The following is a 22,265-nucleotide window of genomic DNA, read 5'->3' on the forward strand; positions in this document are numbered from 1 at the left end:
ATAAGAGTGGTGAGAGTGGGCAACCCTGTCTTGTTCCTGATCTTAGTGGAAATGGTTTCAGTTTTTCACCCTTGAGGACGATGTTGGCTGTGAGTTTGTCATATATGGCCTTTATTAGGTTGAGGAAAGTTCCCTCTGTGCTTACTTTCTGCAGGGTTTTTACCCTAAATGGGTGTTGAATTTTGTCAAAAGCTTTCTCTGCATCTATTGAGATGATCATATGGTTTTTCTCCTTCAGTTGGTTGATATGGTGTATCAACGTTGATTGATTTGCGTATATTGAAGAATCCTTGCATTCCTGGGATAAACCCCACTTGATCGTGGTGTATGATCCTTTTAATGTGCTATTGGATTCTGTTTGCTAGTATTTTGTTGAGGATTTTTGCATCTGTGTTCATCAGTGATATTGGCCTGTAGTTTTCTTTCTTTGTGACGTCTTTGTCTGGTTTTGGTATCAGGGTGATGGTCGCCTCACAAAATGAGTTTGGGAGTGTTCCTCCCTCTGCTATCTTTTGGAAGAGTGTGAGAAGGATAGGTGTTAGCTCTTCGCTAAATGTTTGATAGTTTTCACCTGTGAAGCCATCTGGTCCTGGGCTTTTGTTTGTTGCAAGATTTTTAATCATAGTTTGAATTTCAGTGCTTGTGATTGGTCTGTTCATATTTTCTGTTTCTTCCTGCTTCAGTCTCAGCAGGTTGTGCATTTCTAAAAATTTGTCCATTTCTTCCAAGTAGTCCGTTTTATTGGCATAGAGTTGCTTGTAGTAATCTCTCATAATCTTTTGTATTTCTGCAGTGTCAGTTGTTACTTCTCCTTTTTCATTTCTAATTCTATTGATTTGAGTCTTCTCCCTTTTTTTCTTGATGAGTCTGGCTAATGGTTTATTAATAAAATAAAACTTTTAGTTTTATTGATCTTTGCTATCATTTCCTTCAATTCTTTTTCATTTATTTCTGATCTGATCTTTTTGATTTCTTTCTTTCTAATAAATTTGGTGTTTTTTTGTTCTTCTTTCTCTAATTGCTTTAGGTACAACGTTAGGTTGCTTATTTGAGATGTTTCCTGTTTCTTAAGGTAGAATTGTATTGCTATAAACTTCCCTCTTACAACTGCTTTTGCTGCATCCCATAGGTTTTGGGTGGTCGTGTCTCCATTGTCGTTTGTTTCTAGGTATTTTTTGATTTCCTTTTTGATTTCTTCAGTGATCACTTTGTTATTAAGTAGTGTATTGTTTAGCCTCCATGTGTTTGTATTTTTTACAGATCTTTTCCTGTAATTGATATCTAGTCTCATAGCGTTGTGGTCGGAAAAGGTACTTGATACGCTTTCAATTTTCTTAAATTAACCAAGGCTAGATTTGTGACCCAAGATATGATCTATCCTGGGGAATGTTCCATGAGTACTTGAGAAAAATGTGTATTCTGTTGTTTTTGGATGGAATGTCCTATAAATATCAATTAAGTCCATCTCGTTTAATATATCATTTAAAACTTGTGTTTCCTTATTTATTTTCATTTTGGATGATCTGTCCATTGGTGAATGTGGGGCATTAAAGTCCCCTACTATCACTGTGTTACTGTCGATTTCTCCTTTTATGGCTGTTAGTATTTGCCTTACCTATTGAGGTGCTCCTATGTTGGGTGCATAAATATTTACAATTGTTTTATCTTCTTCTGCGATCGATCCCTTGATCATTATGTAGTGTCCTTCTTTGTCTGTTGTAATAGTCTTTATTTTAAAGTCTATTTTGTCTGATATGGGAATTGCTACTCCAGCTTTCTTCTGATTTCCATTTGCATGGAGTATCTTTTTCCATCCCCTCACTTTCAGTCTGTATGTGTCCCTAGGTCTGAAGTGGGTCTCTTGTAGACAGCATATATACAGGTCTCGTTTTTGTATCCATTCAGCCAGTCTGTTTCTTTTGGTGGGAGCATTTAAACCATTTACATTTAAGGTAATTATCAATATGTATGTTTCTATTACCATTTACTTAATTGTTTCAGGTTTGTTCTTGTAGGTCTTTCCTTTTCTGTGTTTCTTGCCTAGAGAAGTTCCTTTAACATTTGTTGTAAAGCTAGTTTGGTGGTGCTGAACTCTCAGCTTTTGCTTGTCTGTAAAGGTTTTAATTTCTCCATCAAATCTGAATGAGATCCTTGCTGGGTAGAGTAATCTTGGTTGTAGGTTTTTCTCCTTCATCACTTTAAATATGTCCTGCTTCTCCCTTCTAGTTTGCAGTTTCTGCTGAAAGATCAGCTGTTAACCTTACGGGGATTCCCTTGTGTGTTATTTGTTGTTTTTCCTTTGCTGCTTTTAATATGTTTTCCTTGTATTTAATTTTTGATAGTTTGATTAATATGTGTCTTGGCGTGTTTCTCCTTAGATTTATCCTGTATGTGACTCTCTGCTTCCTCCACTTGATTAACTATTTCCTTTCCCATATTAGGGAAGTTTTCAACTATAATCTCTTCAAATATTTTCTCAGTCCCTTTCTTTTTCTCTTCTTCTTCTGGGACCCCTATAATTCAAATGTCGGTGCGTTTAATGTTGTCCCAGAGGTCTCTGAGACTGTCCTCAGTTCTTTTCATTCTTTTTTCTTTATTCTGCTCTGCAGTAGTTATTTCCACTATTTTATCTTCCAGGTCACTTACCCGTTCTTCTGCCTCAGTTATTCTGCTATTTATCCCAGCTAGAGTATTTTTAATTTCATTTATTGTGTTGTTCATCGTTGCTTGCTTCCTCTTTAGTTCTTCTAGGTCCTTGTTAAATGCTTCTTGCATTTTGTCTATTCTATTTCCAAGGTTTTGGATCATCTTTACTATCATTATTCTGAATTCTTTTTCAGGTAGACTGCCTATTTTCTCTTCATTTGTTAGGTCTAGTGGGTTTTTACCTTGCTCCTTCATCTGCTGTGTGTTTTTCTGTCTTTTCATTTTGCTTATCTTACTGTGTTTGGGGTCTCCTTTTTGCAGGCTGCTGGTTCGTAGTTCCCGTTATTTTTGGTGACTGTCCCCAGTGGCTAAGGTTGGTTCAGTGGGTTGAGTAGGTTTCCTGATTGAGGGGACTAGTGCCTGTGTTCTGGTGGATGAGGCTGGATGTTGTCTTTCTGGTGGGCAGGTCCACTTCTGGTGGTATGTTTTGGGGTGTCTGTGGCCTTATGATTTTAGGCAGCCTCTCTGCTAATGGATGGGGCTGTGTTCCTATCTTGCTAGTTGTTTGGCATAGGGTGTCCAGCACTGTAGCTTGCTGGTCGTTGAGTGGAGCTGGGTCTTGGTGTTGAGATGGAGAACTCTTAGAGATTTTCGCCGTTTGCTATTACGTGGAGCTGGGAGGTCTCTTGTGGACCAGTGTCCTGAAGTTGTTTCTCCCACCTCAGAGGCACAGCCCTGATGCCTGCCTGGAGCACCAAGAGCCTTTAATCCACATGGCTATGTATTATTCTTTTCTGATAATTCTTTCAGTGTATCCCTTCTGGCTTTGTGCAAAGCAGTTCTTTATTTTGTACCTCGCCAGTGCTGAGCTCTACAGATCCTGCTCCTTCCACATAGTTCGCCAGTTGGAAAGGGAGCGGGGGAAGCCCTGAGCACAGGGTCCCTGCAGGTGCAGGAGCCACTGTGGCAGGGCCGTGGGCAGCGCTGAGGACACCTGGTCCTGCGGTGGCGGCTGCGGCGGCAACTGGCTCTTGCCTCCTCCTCCTCTTGGTCCTCTGCCACCACTTCGGCGGCACACCCTGCTAGAGAGTTGCTCTCCCTCTGCCGGGGATGGGAGATTGCCCTTCACCAGTCTGACATCTTCAAAATTTTGACTGTTTAAAAGTTTATTCCCTGGTCGATTCCATAGGCAGGGCTCATAGTCATAAGAATAGTACTCCATGAGTGTCTATATGTTGCATTACATTTATATTTACAGAGTACATTGGCTGGATTTTGATTCTTTAGCTTACATTTTTTTTTCTAGATGATCTTAAACATGTTATTCTGTGTCTTCTGGCCTAGTGTTCAGTCACATTGTTTCTTATGATTCTGTTGACAATTCCACTTTCTTTCTCCTAGAAGAACTTGGTAATTTTGTCTAGATATTCAGAGCTGATTGGAAGCTTTGTGTGGGCAGGAGTTGGGACACGTGGACATCATGGTAGATGGTCAGTCAGTAATGTAGTGATTTGATGGCCTCAAAACTTGAGTATCTAAAGTTTGTTCTATGGTTTGTTTTTTTTCCCTCTCTCAGGCCAGTCATTTTCATTTTAGAAAAGTACTATAAGTATAGGCCTGACAGTCTGGATTCAGGGAGCCAGCTGGTTAAAGAATGCAGGGACCTTACATTTCAATTACAGATTTTTACTTAAAATACCCATATTTCAGTATGGTGCTTTATTTATCCCTTATCTACACCTGTTGTCTCCTAGGCCACAACCTCTGTGCACTAAACACTGTCTTATGAAAATTTCTTCTCTTCTGTTGGGATCAAGGGGGATAGTCACAGGTCACTCATGTGACTCATGGAAGATATTCTGGTTTTTATTGATTTTTAGTATCGGGGATATTACAGTCTACCTTCCATTAATATTTTACTGCTTTATGTAGTAATCGCGTATCTTAACAGTGGTATACTGTCAATTCCTATTTCTTGCCTTTCACAGTATTATTGTAATATATTTTACTTTTGTGTATGCTGAAAGTCCACAATGTATACCTACCAATTGGAGTTTAGTCAGTTTTCTTTAGAGCAATTAATTTTTTACAAGAGGTGTATTTGCCTTCATTCTAACTATCTCCAGAACTCATTTCTTCATGTACCTTCAAAATTCTGTTATTTTTATTTCTACTTGAAGAACTTAATTATTTCTTATAATGCAAGTCTGCAGGTTACGAATTATTTCATCTTTTGGCAGGGAGGAGGCATCAGAACTGGAAAAAAAAAGGCTTTTATTTCATCTTCATTTTCTGAGTGATATTTTTGCTAAGTGTACATAATTTCTCATCTTTATCTGACTGCCTTGAGAATTTGTGTATGGTATGTCTAGGTATATGTAAGTACATTTTCATATTTGTCCTGTTCAGAGTTTTCTGGATCTGTCTCAATATTTTTTATACCTTTTCAGATAGTTCTGCTTCCACCTCTCTCGCTTCCTCACCTCCTCTTCCTCCTCTTCCTCCTCCCTATTCTTCTTCCTCTTGGGTTCCAAAAATTCTTATTAGATTCCTGTTAGATATTGTCCCATAACCTTTGGATCCTCTGTTCAACTCTTCCCATTCTTTTCTCATTATGTTTCGTTTGTGTAATTTCTTTTGACCTATTTTTAAGTTCACTGATTTTGTCCTTGGTGCCGTTGAATATGCTAATAAACCCATTGAAAGTATTCTTCATCTATTACCATGTTTTTTTAATCTTTATTATTTCCCTTTGAGTCTTTTTTCTGTTTTCCATTTCTCTGCTCATATTGTTCAGTTTGTTCATTCATATTTTCTATGTTTTCCACTAGAAGCACTTACCTTAGTAATCATAATAATTCAAAATCCCCCGGCTGCAAGTTCCAACATCTGTGTTATAAGCAAGTCTGGTTCTGTTGATTACTTTGTCATTTGTTGTTTATTTTCTTCTTGCTTTTGGGGTTGTTTCGTAACTAATGATTGACTGTCAGACATCATATATAGGATAATAGAGACAGAAGTGAATAGTATTTATGTCTGAAAGTGAGTGTGCCTCCTTTTTCTGCTAGCCTATTAGCATGGGGGATTGAATCCAGTTAATGGAGAGCTGAACTGGGTTTGAGTTTTCTTGTTTAATATGATTCCCTTCAGTATACCACTGCTTCACATTCCTTCAGCTATGTCTTGTGCTTAGGGTGGGGGATTTGTTGTTGGAATGCTGCTTCATACTATGCTGTTGACTTTTCCTCTACTCTTGTACCTCAGAAAGTTCTCTTTCCATACTCTTGGCTCTTTCCTTGATGTTTAGAGTCTACTGCTGCTTTTTCTTAGAGCTTGCCATCTTGATGGTATTTGGGGGTGGCAGTAGAGTGGGAAGATGTTTTAGGTAGGCTTGTCAGTTGTCCTAGTTCAGGTTCAGTCTACCCAGGTCTGTTTCCTCAGGTCTCAGAAATGGGGCATTCTTGGTGATCTTGTCCATCCCTCCCATGGCATTTGACTCAGATCTTTGGTAGCTCCTGTATGGGAGAGTATGCCTTCCTGCTCCAGTAGAAGGTGCTCGATAATGGTCTGGTCCCAGGACGGTTTCTTCCCCCGAGTGTAGAGGGAGTTTTATCTTTGCCTCTGGGGTATAGTATCTTCACCTGTGCTCTGAGGGCAACAAGGTTACTGCCTTTCTGCTAGTTTCTTAAGGCTTCTGTTCTAAGATAATAATCCTGATGGAACTTTGGGCCTTTTCTAGAGTGGAGGCTTCTCCTCTCTTTGAGGGTTGTACCAAGGAAAGCTTCCTCTGGTATTCCACTCTGGCCCCAGTCTCTCAAGAGCTCCCAGCAGAAAGCACACAATGAAGTGCTTGCAACTAAATGAGCTCCTCTTGTGTCTGTGACTCCCGGGGATTCTGTATATCGCATTATAAATTCATAGTCAACATTTACCATTTTATCTGATTTCTTCTTACCTAGCTTGTATGGTATCTGACAGCTCTCTTTTCTCCTGCTCCTTACCACAGGTGAGCTGGTGCTTAAGGTTCTCTCTTGAAGGTACCTTTTTCCTTTAGATTTTAGCCTGCTTAGTTGGCTTGTGACCTCAGATTTCTAATGGTTTTAAGAAAAGTTATGATTTTATAGTTTATCTGGTTTTGTTTTTCTTGTTCTTACGGTTTGGAGTGACTGTCTCTCCAGCATTCTACATCCTAGGCAGAAGCAGATTTCCTATAGACTTCTGTTTAGTCTCATCTTACACCTCAACCTTCAGACAACTATCCTTGATTCCTGAGGTTTTTTTGTTCCATGGTTGGAATTCATTTACTTCTTGATGATTCTTCAGCCCTCTGCCTTACTTCTAGCATTTAGAGGGTCAAGAAAGCTATAAACTAAGTAAGTGAGTGCTCTGTTTATCTTTCAGAATATTTTTGACATTTCACATCTGTTAATATCTCCACCATTTTTAACTGGTATTGCAGAGCTTGGTATTGCTGTAGGTGTTTCTTGTTTGACAATTGAGATGACTCTTGACAAACTAGTAAGGAACAGAAGTATAGTGGTAGGAGGAAACTCCTTGGAAGGATCTGGATAATTATTCATATATCTCAAATGAAGAAAGTAGATTATATTAAGTTTTGACAGTGATTGAAAAATACATTTATATGGCAGTTCTCAGTACACATGTATACACAGTAAATGAAAATGTGTATTCTGATTTTTTTTTCTGTTTTTTTCCATTAAAAAATATCTTGTGCCAGACCTACTAAGTTGATTTCATGGCCCATAAAGAGAGTTGCCACTACCAATTTGAAAAAACTTGCAATGTAGGTTCTAATAAAGAAGTTAGAATTGTCTTACTTGTACTTGGCTTGACTACTTACAAGATTTTCCAGATATGTGTGTATATTTTGCGTTTGCTTTATTTTTGTACCGAAGACATACCATTTCGAAAGTGGATTTTGACAATTAAATTTTCTCTCATTAAGGCTGTTTATATTACTGGAAGAGAAGTTTTCAGCTTCAAAATGGTTTCTTATATGGGTGCAACTGCTGGTTCTGCGTACACAGATATGAATGTGTTTGACAGTCAAGTTAATTTAACTGTTGGTTGCATTGAAGTAGTTCTTGTCACAAAATTTCTGTATTCTATATTGGTAAGTATGTTAATCAGTTTTTTATTTATTCTTTCCTACTAGTTGGAAAGTGTTTGCTGTGCATCAAGCATAGATGAAGCATTCCTTACTTGATTTTTTTTGTCCTGATTTTTTAAGATATTCTGGGGGCTTCCCTGGTGGCGCAGTGGTTGAGAGTCCGCCTGCCGATGCAGGGGACACGGGTTCGTGCCCCGATCCGGGAGGATCCCACATGCCGCGGAGCGGCTGGGCCCGTGAGCCGTGGCCGCTGGGCCTGCGCGTCCGGAGCCTGTGCTCCGCAATGGGAGAGGCCACAGCAGTGAGAGGCCCGCGTACAGCAAAAAAAAAAAAAAAAAAAAAAAAAAGATATTCTGGGTACCATATATCATGACTGAAATGTATAGTGTACTGTTTGTATAACATCATTTTCACATGGGAATGTTCTAGCTAATTGAAATATATATTTTATAAACATTAAATATATGTATATTATATATCATATATATGTTATCTATATTAATTGAATTCTTTATACATGATTGGTTTGAGTGTTTTACCTGACTTCCAGCTCTAACTAAAAGTGCTAAATATATAATTGAAGTTTGGTTTGGTCATTAAGAAAATTATGTTTTCTATTGCATTCTAGTTCTGTGAATATTTGGGACTTTGAGGGATTTAGATTTAATCCCTATATGACACTTCCCTGAGGTATTTAAGTTCTGTTTCTGCCTTTTATAGTTTTTTTTTTTTTTCCCTTGTGTTTTTCCCTTGCTGTCAGCTGATGTTTTTTCCTGTGTCATACCTGTCTCTATGACTTCACTATTCATTCTTTTAACTAAATTTTGGTATATAAACTAAATAATCAGTTGATTCTAAATAAAAATGTTGCTGTTTTTGTGATTTTTTTTTTTTTCCCCCGGTACGCGGGCCTCTCACTTTTGTGGCCTCTCCCATTGCCGAGCACAGGCTCCGGACGCGCAGGCTCAGCAGCCATGGCTCACGGGGCTGTAGCTGCTCTGCGCCATGTGGGATACTCCCGTACCGGGGCATGAACCCGCGTCTCCTGCATCGGGCACGTAGACTCTCAACCACTGCGCCACCAGAGAAGCCCCTTGTGATCTTTTTAACTGAGGTTATCATGCAGTTTTTCCTATAACCATAAAAATTTTTTTGTATGTAAAAAGTAAAAATGAAAAAGTATTCTTGTTTAATTTTTTCTAATTTCTTTTTATAACTCAGAAGCATTATATCACTGAGCCCTGTTGTGATAACTTTATACTCAAAAATTATTGAAAATAATTAAAACATGAAATTAATTAAACATGAAAATTAAGTATAATTCTAGGTGTATTTTATATCATTTAGTTTTTTTCCCACATTTCAGGAATTAGAAAACTTTAGAGTTCTTGACAGACATATTTTTATTACTGTTTTATCTTACAAACATAAATAAGCTCTCTGTCCATTGTGGTTGTGTAGGGAAATACAGTGTGATTGTTTAGCTATTAAGAGAAGTGAGATAAAAAGGGAAATAGATGCCAGTGAAACATTGGAGCATCCACATGTTACTTTGGTCCAGGGACTAGATTTTTACTGTTTTACTGTGTTTCTGTATCTGTATCTTTGTGTTTCTCAACCTTTACTGCAGAAAATTATGGTTTAATATAGACAAGTGAGACTTTGAATAAATAATGCTTAGTTGTTCCAAGAGAAAATTTTTCTTATGGAGGTAAAATCAGAAATACCAATATACATTTAATAGTTTTATTCATTAATGGTAGCCTTAAGAATATAATTCTGTTTTCTTTATAGGCTTTTATAGATAATTTTCAAGCAGGTAAACAAGCCTTGGCTGAGGCAACTGTTCAGGCAGCAGAAATGGCTGCTACTGGTGTAAAAGAACTGGCACAAAGGAGTTCTAGAATGGCATTAGATGTTGACATCAAAGCCCCAGTTGTGGTTATCCCACAGTCTCCAGTTTCTGAAAATGTTTTTGTTGCTGATTTTGGACTAATTACAATGAAAAATACATTCCATGTGATAACAGAGAGTCAGATCAACCCCCCACCCATTATTGATTTGATAACGATAAAGCTGAGTGAAATGCGACTATACAGGTAAGCTTTTCACAAATATATTTATGTAGAATGCAATCTTTTTCTAACTTTTTACATTAAACGCTTTGGTATCTTGAGTTTTCTGTTTAGAGTGGAACTTAATTTTATTATAACTGTACTTAATTTTGTGATTTTCTCTTCCCCAAGTATTTTTCGGTGAGATCAATTATAGTCTTCTAGTTTTTAAAAACCTAGGAAGTATTGGAAAATTCCTCACTAGGTAATTAGGAATGCTGTAAAATTTGTTATCTGAGGAAGAATATTTGTACTTATTTGCATTCTTTATAAATTATAAGGTTATGGAAGAAATGGGAGAATTTCTAATATATTTATTCACTCAGCAAATACAGCAGTACCCAGAGTGCTCTATCAGCTTTGTGCTGTGGATCTGATACGCTAATTAAAGACATACACACACACACACAAACACACACACAGAGTAGAGTACAATTTTATGTATTCACTCTGCATAGGATTAGGAATTAGGGGAATAAGTGAATATCCAGATAGTTCCAGAACTTTTACTGTGCTATTTCTAATCATCTATTCTAGATTTAATGCCCTTTTCCTCTTACAACTTGTATTCATCACTACTTAAACTTGCTCTTTTCTTTCCTTCTGTAATTTTTTTCCTCGATCTTATTCTATTTATTTTTTTCCTTTTTATTTTTGCTGCTTCTCTTTGGCTTCTGGCAGGTCTGTCTCCCTCCTGCCATTCTTTCCATCAACTGAATATTTTTAAAACAGCTTTATTGAGATATAATTATCATATAATAAATTGCATACTTTTAAAGTATGCAGTTTGATAAGTTTGATATGTATACACTTACGATAGTTTGAGTACAACTGTGTTAATTCTTCCTTAAATATTTGGTAGAATTTACCAGTGAAGCCACTGGGGCTGGTATTTGCTTGTGGGAGATTTTTAACTACAATTTCCATTTCTTTAGTAAACTTGGGACTATTCAAATTAATTATTTTTGAGTGATTGTTAATTTTTTTCAAGAAATGTGTCTATTTCACCTACATTGTAGAGTTTTATGACATAAAGTTCAAAATACTCTCTTCTTACTCATTAGTATCTATATTGATGATACCTCCCCCATTCTTGATATTTATAATTTATACCTTAATCAGTCTGGCTAGAGGTTAATCGGTTTTATTGATCTTTTTTTTTCCTATGGGATAACTGCATATCCATTATTTTTTTCCCTTCCAGTTTTATTGAGATATAATTGACATACAGCACTGTTTAAGTTTAAGCTGTAAACATAATGATTTCACTTACCTACGTCATGAAATGATTACCACATAAGTTTAGTAAACAGCCATCATCTTCTATAGATACAAAATTAAAAGAATAGAAAAATATTTTTTTATGAGAACTCTTAGGATTTACTCAGTTAACAATTTCCATATGTAACATACAAGAGTATTAATTATATTTATCATGTTGTACATTATATCCCTAGTACTTATGTAAATTATAACTGGTAGTGTATACCTTTTGACTACCTTCATCCAGTTTGCCCTCCTCCTACCCCTTGCCTCTGGTAACCACAAATCTTATTGCTTTCTCTATGAGTTAGTTTGTTTGTTTTGAAGCATAATTGACCTACAGAACTATGTTAGTTCCTGTAACATAACATAGTGATTCAGTATTTCTGTACATTTCAAAATGATCACCATGGTAAGTCTCTACCATACAAAGATATTACATAGTTACTGACTGTATTCTCCACACTGTACATTTTATAACCACAACTCATTTATTTTGTAACCGAAAGTTTGTACCTCTTAATCTCTCACACTTATTTCTCTCCTCTCCCCACACCTCTCCCCTATGGCGAGCACCTTTTTGTTCTCTGTATCTATGACTGGTTTCTCTTTTGTCACGTTTCTTATTTGTTTTTGTTATTTAAATTCCATATATAAGTGAAGTCATACAGTATTTATCTTTTTCTGTCTGATTTATTTCACTTAACATAATATCCTCTAGGCCCATCCATATTGTCACAAATGGCAGGATTTCATTCTCTTTTTGTGGCTGAGTAATATTTCATTGAGTGTGTGTGTGTGGACACTATGGACAGGGCTTCCCTGGTGGCGCAGTGGTTGAGAGTCCACCTGCCAATGCAGGGGACACGAGTTCGTGCCCTGTCTGGGAAGATCCCACATGCCGTGGAGCGGCTGGGCCCGTGAGCCATGGCCGCTGAGCCTTCAAGTCCGGAGCCTGTGCTCGGCAACGGGCGAGGCCACAACAGTGAGAGGCCCACATACAGCACAAAAAAAAAACCTATTGACAAATAACACATAAGTACCAGTCATATGGTAGAGAAGAACTTGCTAATTTAAGCACTGAAGAAAGAAGAAAAGTGACAAGGGAAAAATATCAATTGGCTTTGACTGTATAAAAGTATAAGTTTCTGAATATTAATTACCAAAACAAAATTATGGAAAACATAGCATATGGGGTAATTAGCAACATCTGAAATAAAGGATAAAAATCCTTAAATATTTTAAGACAGTAAATAAGAGATAATTTGAAAAATTGGTAAAGAACATGACTAGATGATTCTTTACAAGAACAGTGATAGCTGGTGTATAGCTAATAGAAATGTTCAACCTCATTAGTATTCAAGGGAATGAAAATTAATACTGTGAAATGTTTGCATATTAAATTGGGCAAATCTTAATCAGTAATTCTCTGGGTGCAGGGAGATGGATACTCTCATATGTTGTTATATATTGATCCAATTTCTTGTATTTAGTTTGGCAAATAATTGAGGAGTACATGTCATATTGTAATCATCTGAGCCAAGTACTAGCAGTACATCAAAGAATAACATAAATATAGTCCCTACCCTCATGAATCTTTCATTGTAATTGAAACTACAGACAAGACAATGACCTATTAAATGTACTGGATGGGCCAAAAGGTTCATCCAGTTTTTTCCGTAAGATGGCTCTAGTAGCACTTAGTTGTCTTTAACTTCATTCGAAACAGTTTCGTTAGATTTTATGTGACAGCTGTCGTATCAGCGTGCATTTAAAAAAAGACTTATCAAAGTTGGTGAATTTTTTTTTTTTTTTTTTTTGCTGTACGCGGGCCTCTCACTGTTGTGGCCTCTCCCGTTGCGGAGCACAGGCTCCAGACGCGCAGGCTCAGCGGCCATGGCTCACGGGCCTAGCCGCTCTGCGGCATGTGGGATCTTCCCGGACCGGGGCACGAACCCGTGTCCCCTGCATCGGCAGGCGGACTCTCAACCACTGTGCCACCAGGGAAGCCCCAAAGTTGGTGAATTTTTGTGGAGCCACTTTAATATTGAAGATGGAAGAAAGAAAGCAACATTTTTGGCATATTATGCTTTATTATTTCAAGAAAGGTAAAAACGCAAAAAAAGATTTGTGCAGTGTATGGAGAAGGAGCTGTGACTGATCAAACAGATCAAAAGTGGTTTGTGAAGTTTCGTGCTGGAGATTTTTCACTGGAGGATGCTCCATGGTCGGGTAGACCAGCTGAAGTTCATAGCGATCAAATGGAAACTAATTTAGAACAGTCAACGTTATACCACGCAGGAGACAGCCAGCATACTAAAAAAATCCATATCAAGTGTTGAAAATCATTTGCACCAGCTTGGTTATGTGAATCGCTTTGATGTTTAGGTTCCACAGCAAAAAAAACCTTCTTGACTATATTTCCGCATGCGATTCTCTACTGAAACGTAATGAAAACGTTCTGTTTTTAAAACAAATTGTGACAGGCGATGAAAAGTGGATACTATACAACAGTGTGGAACGGAAGAGATCATGGGGCAAGAGAAATGAACCACCACCAACCACACCAAAGGCCCGTCTTCACCCAGAGAAGGTGATGTTGTGTACATGATGAGATTGGAAGGGAGTCCTCTATTACGAGCTCCTTCCTGAAAACCAAACAATTAATTCCAACAAGCACTGCTCCCAATTAGACCAACTGAAAGCAGCACTCAAAGGAAAGCATCCAGAATTAGTCAACAGAAAATGCATAATCTTCCATCAGAATAACACAAGACCGCATGTTTCTTTGATGACCAGGCAAAAACTGTTAGCGGCTTGCCTGGGAAGTTCTGATTCATCCGCTGTATTCACCAGACATTGCACCTTTGGATTTCCACTTATTTCAGTCTTTACAAAACTCTCCTAATGGAAAAAATTTTTATTGCCTGGAAAACTAGTACTGGTAAGGAAAGGTTTTTCCAGAGGAAGTAATCTTTTGACAAAGCAGTTATTATTTCTTGAAATTAGTCCACAGGAAGAAATTTACTCAAAGAGATGTACAAAGTTAATGAACCAAGTGTTATTTATTACAGTGATGAATTGGAAACAGCATAACTTTTTAACAATATAAGGTTGACTTAATGACTTATGGCATAGCTATATATTTTCATATTCACCTATTAAAATTGTATATGTAGTATCCGCTTAGAGCTTTTAGATCCTTAACTTAGTACCATTAAGGGAGACTGCAAGGATGCATACATGCTAAGTATAATGTTACCCTATAGTTAATACATTCAAATGGTATGATGCTAGGAATTCTAGGAGATCCCTGGTGACTCCCATATTTCTCTCCAATTGAATAAGTGATATGTAAATTCTACAGTCATAGCTTCATTCCCTAGTTGAAGAATTTGGGATTTGCTGCCAATTAAAATGTAAACGTATTATTGAGGAGTACCACCTTGAGATTGTCATTTGAAGGTATAATGGGAGGCTTCTTTGGTCACAACCTACTACTCTTCATCATTCCTGAGCATCAGTCCTACCCTTATAAGTACTTGGAAAGGCAAATATGGTTCAACTTAATATGAAATTGTCCATATTCAAGTATATTTGATCCATAGAAATAGGAATTTCATATGGTACAAATTGGTTTCTTATGAAGTAAGGGGATATGTGGTAATCTGCTAACATGTGTAAATCAGTGAATTTAAATGTTTTCATTGTTTTTTTAAAATTAATTAATTTATATAGTTTTGACTGCGTTGGGTCTTCTTTGCTGTACACAGGCTTTCTTTAGTTGCGGCGAGCGGGGGCTGCTGTTCATTGCGGTGCACGGGCTTCTCATTGAGGTGGCTTCTCTTGTTGCAGAGCATGGGCTCTAGGCACGTGGGCTTCAGTAGTTGTGGCACGCAGGCTCAGTAGTTGTGGCTTGCAGGGTCTAGAGTGCAGGCTCAGTAGTTATATAGAGCACAGGCTTAGTTGCTCCGTGGCATGTGGGATCTTCCCAGATCAGGGCTCGAACCCATGTCCCCTGCATTGGCAGGCGTATTCTTAACCATTGCACCACCAGGGAAGCCCCTAAATGTTTTCATAATAAGGTCTCATATAAAGTATGTTTATAGATTATGCAGAGATAATTCTCATTTTAAGAGTTTATTGTCCAACTTGTATATATTTTTTAAAATTTTTAAATTAAATTTTATTTTTTTATACAGCAGGTTCTTATTAGTTATCCATTTTATACATATTAGTGTACATATGTCAATCCCAATCACCCAATTCATCACACCACACCACCACCCCCTCCCCGCCACTTTCCCCCCTTGATGTCCATACGTTTATTCTCTACATCTGTATCTCAATTTCTGCGCTGCAAACCAGTTCAACTTGTATATTTTTGGCACTTCTTAATATATTGCAAAATCCTATTTGTCTTCAACATGGAACACTTCACCTCAGAGAAAGTCACCCAGGTTTCTAGTAGGTTTCTAGTGGGTGACTTTGAAAGTGGGTGACTTTCATCTCTCATTTTACATGGAAAGCCTGTTCGATTTTATTTTTCTCTTCACACACAAAAAATTATTGATTTCTCTTATTTGTATATGAAATAATTAATTTTTTAACTTTCTGATTTTGTATGAATCTATTCAAAACAATTTTATTTTTACTTATAGGTCTCAATTTATTAATGATGCATACCAGGAAGTACTGGATCTACTATTGCCACTAAATCTTGAGGTGATTGTTGAGCGAAATTTATCCTGGGAGTGGTACCAGGAAGTTCCTTGTTTTAATGTAAATGCTCAACTAAAGCCCATGGAGGTAACTTTTGGATGCTTATTGATTCCTGTTTTGTTTGTTAAAAAATATTGCTTGGGGACATAAGTCATTTTGTGTGTAAAAGTTATATATTAATTACCTTGGTCACAAATGAAATAATAGCATAAGAATGCATTAAATGTTCATCATTCATTTATTCAACAAATATTTGAGTGCCTACTGAGTGTTAGACCCTGTGCCAGATATTGGAGATCCGGTGGCAAAGAAGTTGTAACATTACCTCTGGCTTCATGGAACTTACCAGTGTAACGCAGGGGTTGGTGGTGGTGGTGGTCCAGAGGTGAGATAGACAGTAAAAAAGTACACAGGCACATAATTGAAATAGTTATAAGTTATGGTAAATCTCATGAAGGAAACAAATGTTAGACATGGTGCTGTAAGTATCAGTTAGATATTTTAATAAAGATGTAAGTAGAGAGGTCTAAGGCAGGAAATAATGATTTGGAAATCATCAGATTATAGATGGTATTTGAAGCTATGGGAATATATGAAGTAACATAGCAAAGGTCCTAGAAGAATGGAGTGGTTGAAGATGAAAATGGCAAATGGTTAGTAATTTAGACATAACTTTACTTCCCTATTGGTTGATACTGCGTCACAGATCTCCAGTGTAACTATCCACAAGTTCGTATTTTTATCTCTCGACTGGATGGAAGTCAAAACTGTATCACATGTTTTGGTAAAGTGACAGCAACACACACTCTGGAAGATTTCTTTAAGAAACCTACTTAACAGATTCTCTTCCCTCCCTTCACCTCCCCCCATTTCCCTTTCTATTTCTCCCCATAAAAATTATATTCAAAAAGAGAAAATCATCATTTTAAAAATTTCAGATTTTTTTACTTAAAAATGTATTTAAAACTTAAAACATGATGATTTCAACTCAAGATCTTTAAACTCTGTGTATAAGATCATACGGACTCCTTAAATTATAGATGGGCAATATCTTCTTAAGATAAATAATTGAAGTCTCTTTGTATTAGTAAGACAACAGTTAGAAACTTATAAAACATAAGTAGCAAGTTCTACCTAGCATACTGGGCAAATCTTCTCCCCACTGGGCCCAGTCATTAGGCAGATTTGTGTGGGGCGGCTGGGACACCATTTTCCTTCACTCTTCTCCAGGGAGAATCCATGCAGAATGTTCAGATGATGTTGCAGACCTTCTGCAAATGCCCAGCTGCCTTCCAGGACAGATCAAATTGGGTCTTCCCCTGCAGTGACCTATCTGAATATTAGCAGCTGTTGTGGCTCACCCCCAGGTTCACACATTGGAACCCTCTTGGACATCATCCTCTGCATCACAAAGAACAAAGAGGCTAGAATCGGTTACTCTAATGCATCCAGGCTAAGTGCTGCAGTTTGTGATTTTTGACTTGTCAGATGTTCGGTGGTAGCACTCACAGCCAGTCCTGAAATGTAGGAGCCAGAGACCAGTATTCCTTGAATCCTTACAGTTCTTCCAGCTTCCTTCACTGAGCCGTTGGCAAGAGTGAAGAGTAACGATTAATATCAATTATTTGGGAGGTATTCAATATACATGCACTAATTGAAAGACTATGGTTTAGAAATTGTAATATTTAATTTCATTTTATTAATTTATATGAATATACTATTTTTGCAATACCTGCTACATAATAATCACAAAATAAGTGTCATGAATAAATGAAAATTTAAAACCAAAACATAAGTAGCAGGAATAAGGTACACATGGAGTTAATCTTAAAACAGTAGATTAGTTTATCACTTTTGAAATGCAGTCAAAGGAAGCCCGATGCAAATAAAACTGTTAAATTTTGTGGAATTAAAGTTATCCCCTTGAGGTTATTAGACATATCAATTTAAAACTCACAGGTCTTTATTTTTTTTAAACTGAATTGCTGTTGTATTAGAGTTCTTCAGAGAAATAGAACCAGTAGGATATATGTGTGTTTGTGTGTGTATGTGTGTGTATACTCTTGGTCTGGATGCGTTAGACTGACTTCTTGAAGACTCAGTTTTAACCTCTCCCTGACTCTGAAGTTGAGATCCAGGGAGAGTCAAATATGTGGTCCCCTAAGGTGGACTGCAACAGCTGCTAACTCCTCGGGTGGTCTTGATAGGGGAAGACTCAATTTCATTCTAGTGGATCTGCCCCAGAAGGCAGCTGGGCATTTGTAGGAGGTCTGCAGGACCGTGTGTGTGTGTGTGTGTGTGTGTGTGTGTGTGTGTGTGTGTGTGTATTATATATATATATAACATCTAGAATAATATTTGACTAAGTCTAACCATCACAGCTTTCAAGACAGGTCTTATGCTAGTGGTTTTAGGCTAAATTTGCAACACATGGAGTTTTGAATTAGTGTGTTGCATTCTTTAAGTGGACTTAAGCATGATACTTAATCATTTAAGCCTCACCTTCTTATAAAATCAAGATTATACTCTTTACACCTAGGACTTTTGTGAGGTTCAGCTAAAATAATTCATGTAAAACATAGTGTAAAATATTTTCGATTGTATAAATTTATTTTTGATTATTCTATATTTGTAAATTGAGATGCTTACTAACCAAAAAAATACAAAGGCGCTACATGAATACTTGAAAATGAAAGTTCATTTCAGCGGTTTAAAATTAGTAGGTTAATTGCTACATTCATAACAAAAAACGTTCATCATTCATAGCTTCATTGATGCTGACACTTAATTTAGTTCTGTATTTCACAAGGTACTGAAGATCACATGATCATTTCAAAAATGGAATATTCAGTTAGTAGAATTATCCAATATGTTAAAAGTTGGTTTTGTAGAGGATTGAAATGAAAATTGTTTTTCTTGTATGAAAATTTTTGACTGCATGAAATAATAATGTTAAAATGAGCAAATCTTATTTTTTAACAGTTCATTCTTAGTCAAGAAGATATAACAACTGCTTTTAAAACATTATACAGCAACATATGGTATGAAGAAGGTGATAGTGCCTCATGTGCAGTAATAAAAGATCAGTCTAGTGTTACTAGTGGTGCTACTAATGCTTCACACCATTCAGGAGGTATGTGCTTAACCTTAAATTAGTCCCCCTCCTCTTTTCTTCTTTCCTTCTGTCCTTCCTTTCATTCTTCCTAGTTCTAGGTTTGGGTAAAATAAGATTTATAAATCTTTTCTCTTTAGCTTATCTTATTCAGGTATTTCTGATTTGTCTGTTATTAGTCATTCTGTTGATTTTTTTTTATGTATCAAAATTTCAAGTCTTGTGACAAAGTTCCATAGTATGTATTTATTCTTAGTATGTATTTATTCTTCTTACAACTTCCCTGTAAGTCCTTACTTTCAGTTTTTCTCTTCATCCCCTCCTTCTCCCTTATTCCTAGTGCAGCATATGTTCCAGATGGAATATTTTATGTTAATATTAGGAGTATCAAAATATTAGAGATGTCAAGAGAGGATGATCATTATTAAATGATGGATTTCAACAAATAATTAGAAGGTGGATGGAATAGATCAGAGGGAATTGTAACTCAGAAGAAGTCTGCATCCAATGTTGGATTTAATTTATTATGTGGAATCTTAACTAGGTGCTAAATTCAGCACCAGCACATATAGAGAATTGGGTTAATTAGAACTGCTGAGATGATTTTGCTTCACTAGAATAAAGTTCTCTTCATTTTGGCATTTTGGGGAACCCCAAATCTACCTACCTCAAAGTGAAATCTGCTAGTTCACAAGACCCACTCTTGCAAAGCACTAATATATTGCACAGCTTTTCCAGTCAGGGAGAATCCCAGCAACGAAACAACCTACATTTGTAACATTACCGGAATCCTCATTCTTACTAGCTAGAATAACCAACCTAGTCCCTTATTGTTAAACATTAATGGTCAGATATAAAGAAAATCACAAGAACCTAAGCCTGAAAGCAAACAAGATAAAAAGATAGTGTTTCCTGAATGAAACAGAAATAATTAAGGAAACAAAAGAGAATGTGAACAAACAGAAAACAAACTCTAATTCATAATCAGAGGATTTTGAGAATATAAGAACCGAATCCTACCTTCACTACCTTCTGCCTTCGCAAGATAAGAAAGAATTCTTGGAAACCAAAAATATGATTGCTGAAATTTTGAAACAAAACAAATGCACAAAGCCTGGGGTTAGCACGTAAGTACTGAGTTGGACTGTATGGTTAATGTAATCTCCTATGACACAGAGGAAAAATAAGCACAGAGATGGAAGGTGGTATAAAACTTAAGAGTGATAGAGCTTTAGTTCAAAAGGTCCAATTTCCAGAATAATAAGTATTTCAGGAGAAAGAACTGAGGAAATAGAAGAGAAGAATCTTTCAAAGAAATAATAGAAGAAAACTCTCCAAAACTAAGTAAATATTGAAACAAAGTCTTGGATGTAAAGAATCTACCAAGTTTCAAGCTGATTGAAGACTCCCCATGCAAACACATGTTCATGAAATGTCAGAACAGCAAAAGTAATATTTTTAGTTGAAGAAAAACCAGGCTGCCTATTAGGGCTTGGGGGAAAAGTGACTGCAATCAGATTTATCATGAATGAAACTGGATGGGATGGGATGGATGGAGGATGAAAGGCAATGGAGTAATATAGCCAATTTCTAGGGAAAGTTATTTTGAAGTTAGGATTCTATATATGGCCAAACCATCATCTAAATGTGAAAACAATAATTTTCAGATTTCCAGTGACTCAAAGTTTACTTTCTTTATACCCATTCCCAAAGAAATTACAGGTATACCTCGTTTTATTGTGCTTCATTTTTTATTGTGCTTTTAAGATACTGCAGTTTTTACAAATTGAAAGTGTGTAGCAACTCTGAGTCAAGAAGGTCTATCAGGTTCTCATTAGTTATTTTATACATATTAGTGTATATATGGCAATCCCAGTCTCCCAATTCATCCCACCACCACCCTCCTCCCTTGGTGTTCGTATGTTTGTTCTGTACATCTGGGTCTCTATTTCTGCCTTGCAAACCAGTTCATCTGTACCATTTTTCTAGTTTCCAGATGTATGTGTTAATATACGATATTTGTTTTTCTCTTTCTGACTTACTTCACTCTGTATGACAGTCTCTAGGTCCATCCACGTCTCTATAAATGATCCAATTCAGTTCCTTTTTATGGCTGAGTAGTATTCCACATCTTCTTTATTCATTCATCTGTCGATGGACATTTAGGTTGCTTCCATGACCTGGCTATTGTAAATAGTGCTGCAATGAACCTTAGGGTGCATGCACATGAAGAGATGCTCAACTTCACTAATTATTAGAGAAATGCAAATCAAAACTGCAGTGAGGTATTACCTCACACCAGTTAGAATGGGCATCATCAAAAAAATCTACAAAAAATAAATGCTGGGGAGGGTATGGAGAAAAGGGAACCCACTTGCACTGTTGGTGGGAATGTAAATTGATACAGCCACTATGGAGAACAGTATGGAGGTTCCTCAAAAAACTAAAAATAGAATTACCATATGACCCAGCAATCCCACTACTGGGCATATACCCAGAGAAAACCATAATTCAAAAAGACATGTACAAATTTTTTTTTAATAAAGTTAAAGGAATAAATTCACAAAGAAAATAAATCTAAATGTGTATGTGCTAATAACAGAGCTTCAAAATATATGCAGCAAAAAGTGACAGAACTAAAGGAGGATATACACATATACAAAATCATAGTTGGATAGTTAGCACACCACTCTTAGTTGATAGAATATAGACTAAAAAATCAGAATATAGAATATTTGAATACTGTTAAAAAAACTTGACCTAATTGACATTAATATAATACTTCACTCAACAATTGCAGAATATACTTTTTTTAAAGGACTCCTGGAATATTCACAAAGGTAGACCAGTGGGTGGGAGGGAGGAGCTAACGTTTTCTGACCACATGGAGTTAAGTTAGAAATCAGTAGCAATTGAATGTCAAAAAAGCTTGAAATACTTGGACATTAAACAATTTCTAAATAACTGATGGTTAAAAAAGAAAAACAAGGGAAATCAAAATTATTTAAACTGAAAATAATGAACATAAAATGTCAAAATTTGTGGGATGCAGCTAAAGCAGTGCTGAAAAATTTGTAGCTATAAAGGACTATACTGGAGTTAAAAATCAAAGATAAAATCTTCTACCTCAAGAAACTAGAAGAAGAGCAGATCAAACCCAAAATAAATAAAAGGAAGAGAGTAATATAGACAAGTAGAAATCAGTGAAAGAGAAACATAAGCAGGAGAGAAAATTACCAAAGTCCAAAATTGTTTTCATTGGAAAGACTAATGAAAT

General features: G+C 36.6%; 1 protein-coding gene across 7 annotated transcripts in view; it reads left to right on the forward strand.

Annotated features, from left to right (window-relative positions):
* VPS13A (vacuolar protein sorting 13 homolog A) overlaps nt 1-22,265 on the forward strand; it is a 266,390-nt gene that overhangs the window by 140,950 nt on the left and 103,175 nt on the right. For 6 of the 7 annotated variants that reach the window (XM_059071189.2, XM_067039602.1, XM_067039600.1 and 3 more), the window contains 4 exons: nt 7,613-7,780; nt 9,572-9,876; nt 15,816-15,963; nt 18,859-19,009. In XM_059071189.2, the coding sequence (XP_058927172.1) occupies nt 7,613-7,780; nt 9,572-9,876; nt 15,816-15,963; nt 18,859-19,009 (772 nt within the window). The remainder of the gene's footprint in view (nt 1-7,612; nt 7,781-9,571; nt 9,877-15,815; nt 15,964-18,858; nt 19,010-22,265) is intronic. The other variant, XM_067039598.1, reaches the window with a different exon arrangement.

Source organism: Kogia breviceps, chromosome 8, assembly GCF_026419965.1.
Source record: "Kogia breviceps isolate mKogBre1 chromosome 8, mKogBre1 haplotype 1, whole genome shotgun sequence".
Classification (NCBI taxonomy): domain Eukaryota; kingdom Metazoa; phylum Chordata; class Mammalia; order Artiodactyla; family Physeteridae; genus Kogia; species Kogia breviceps.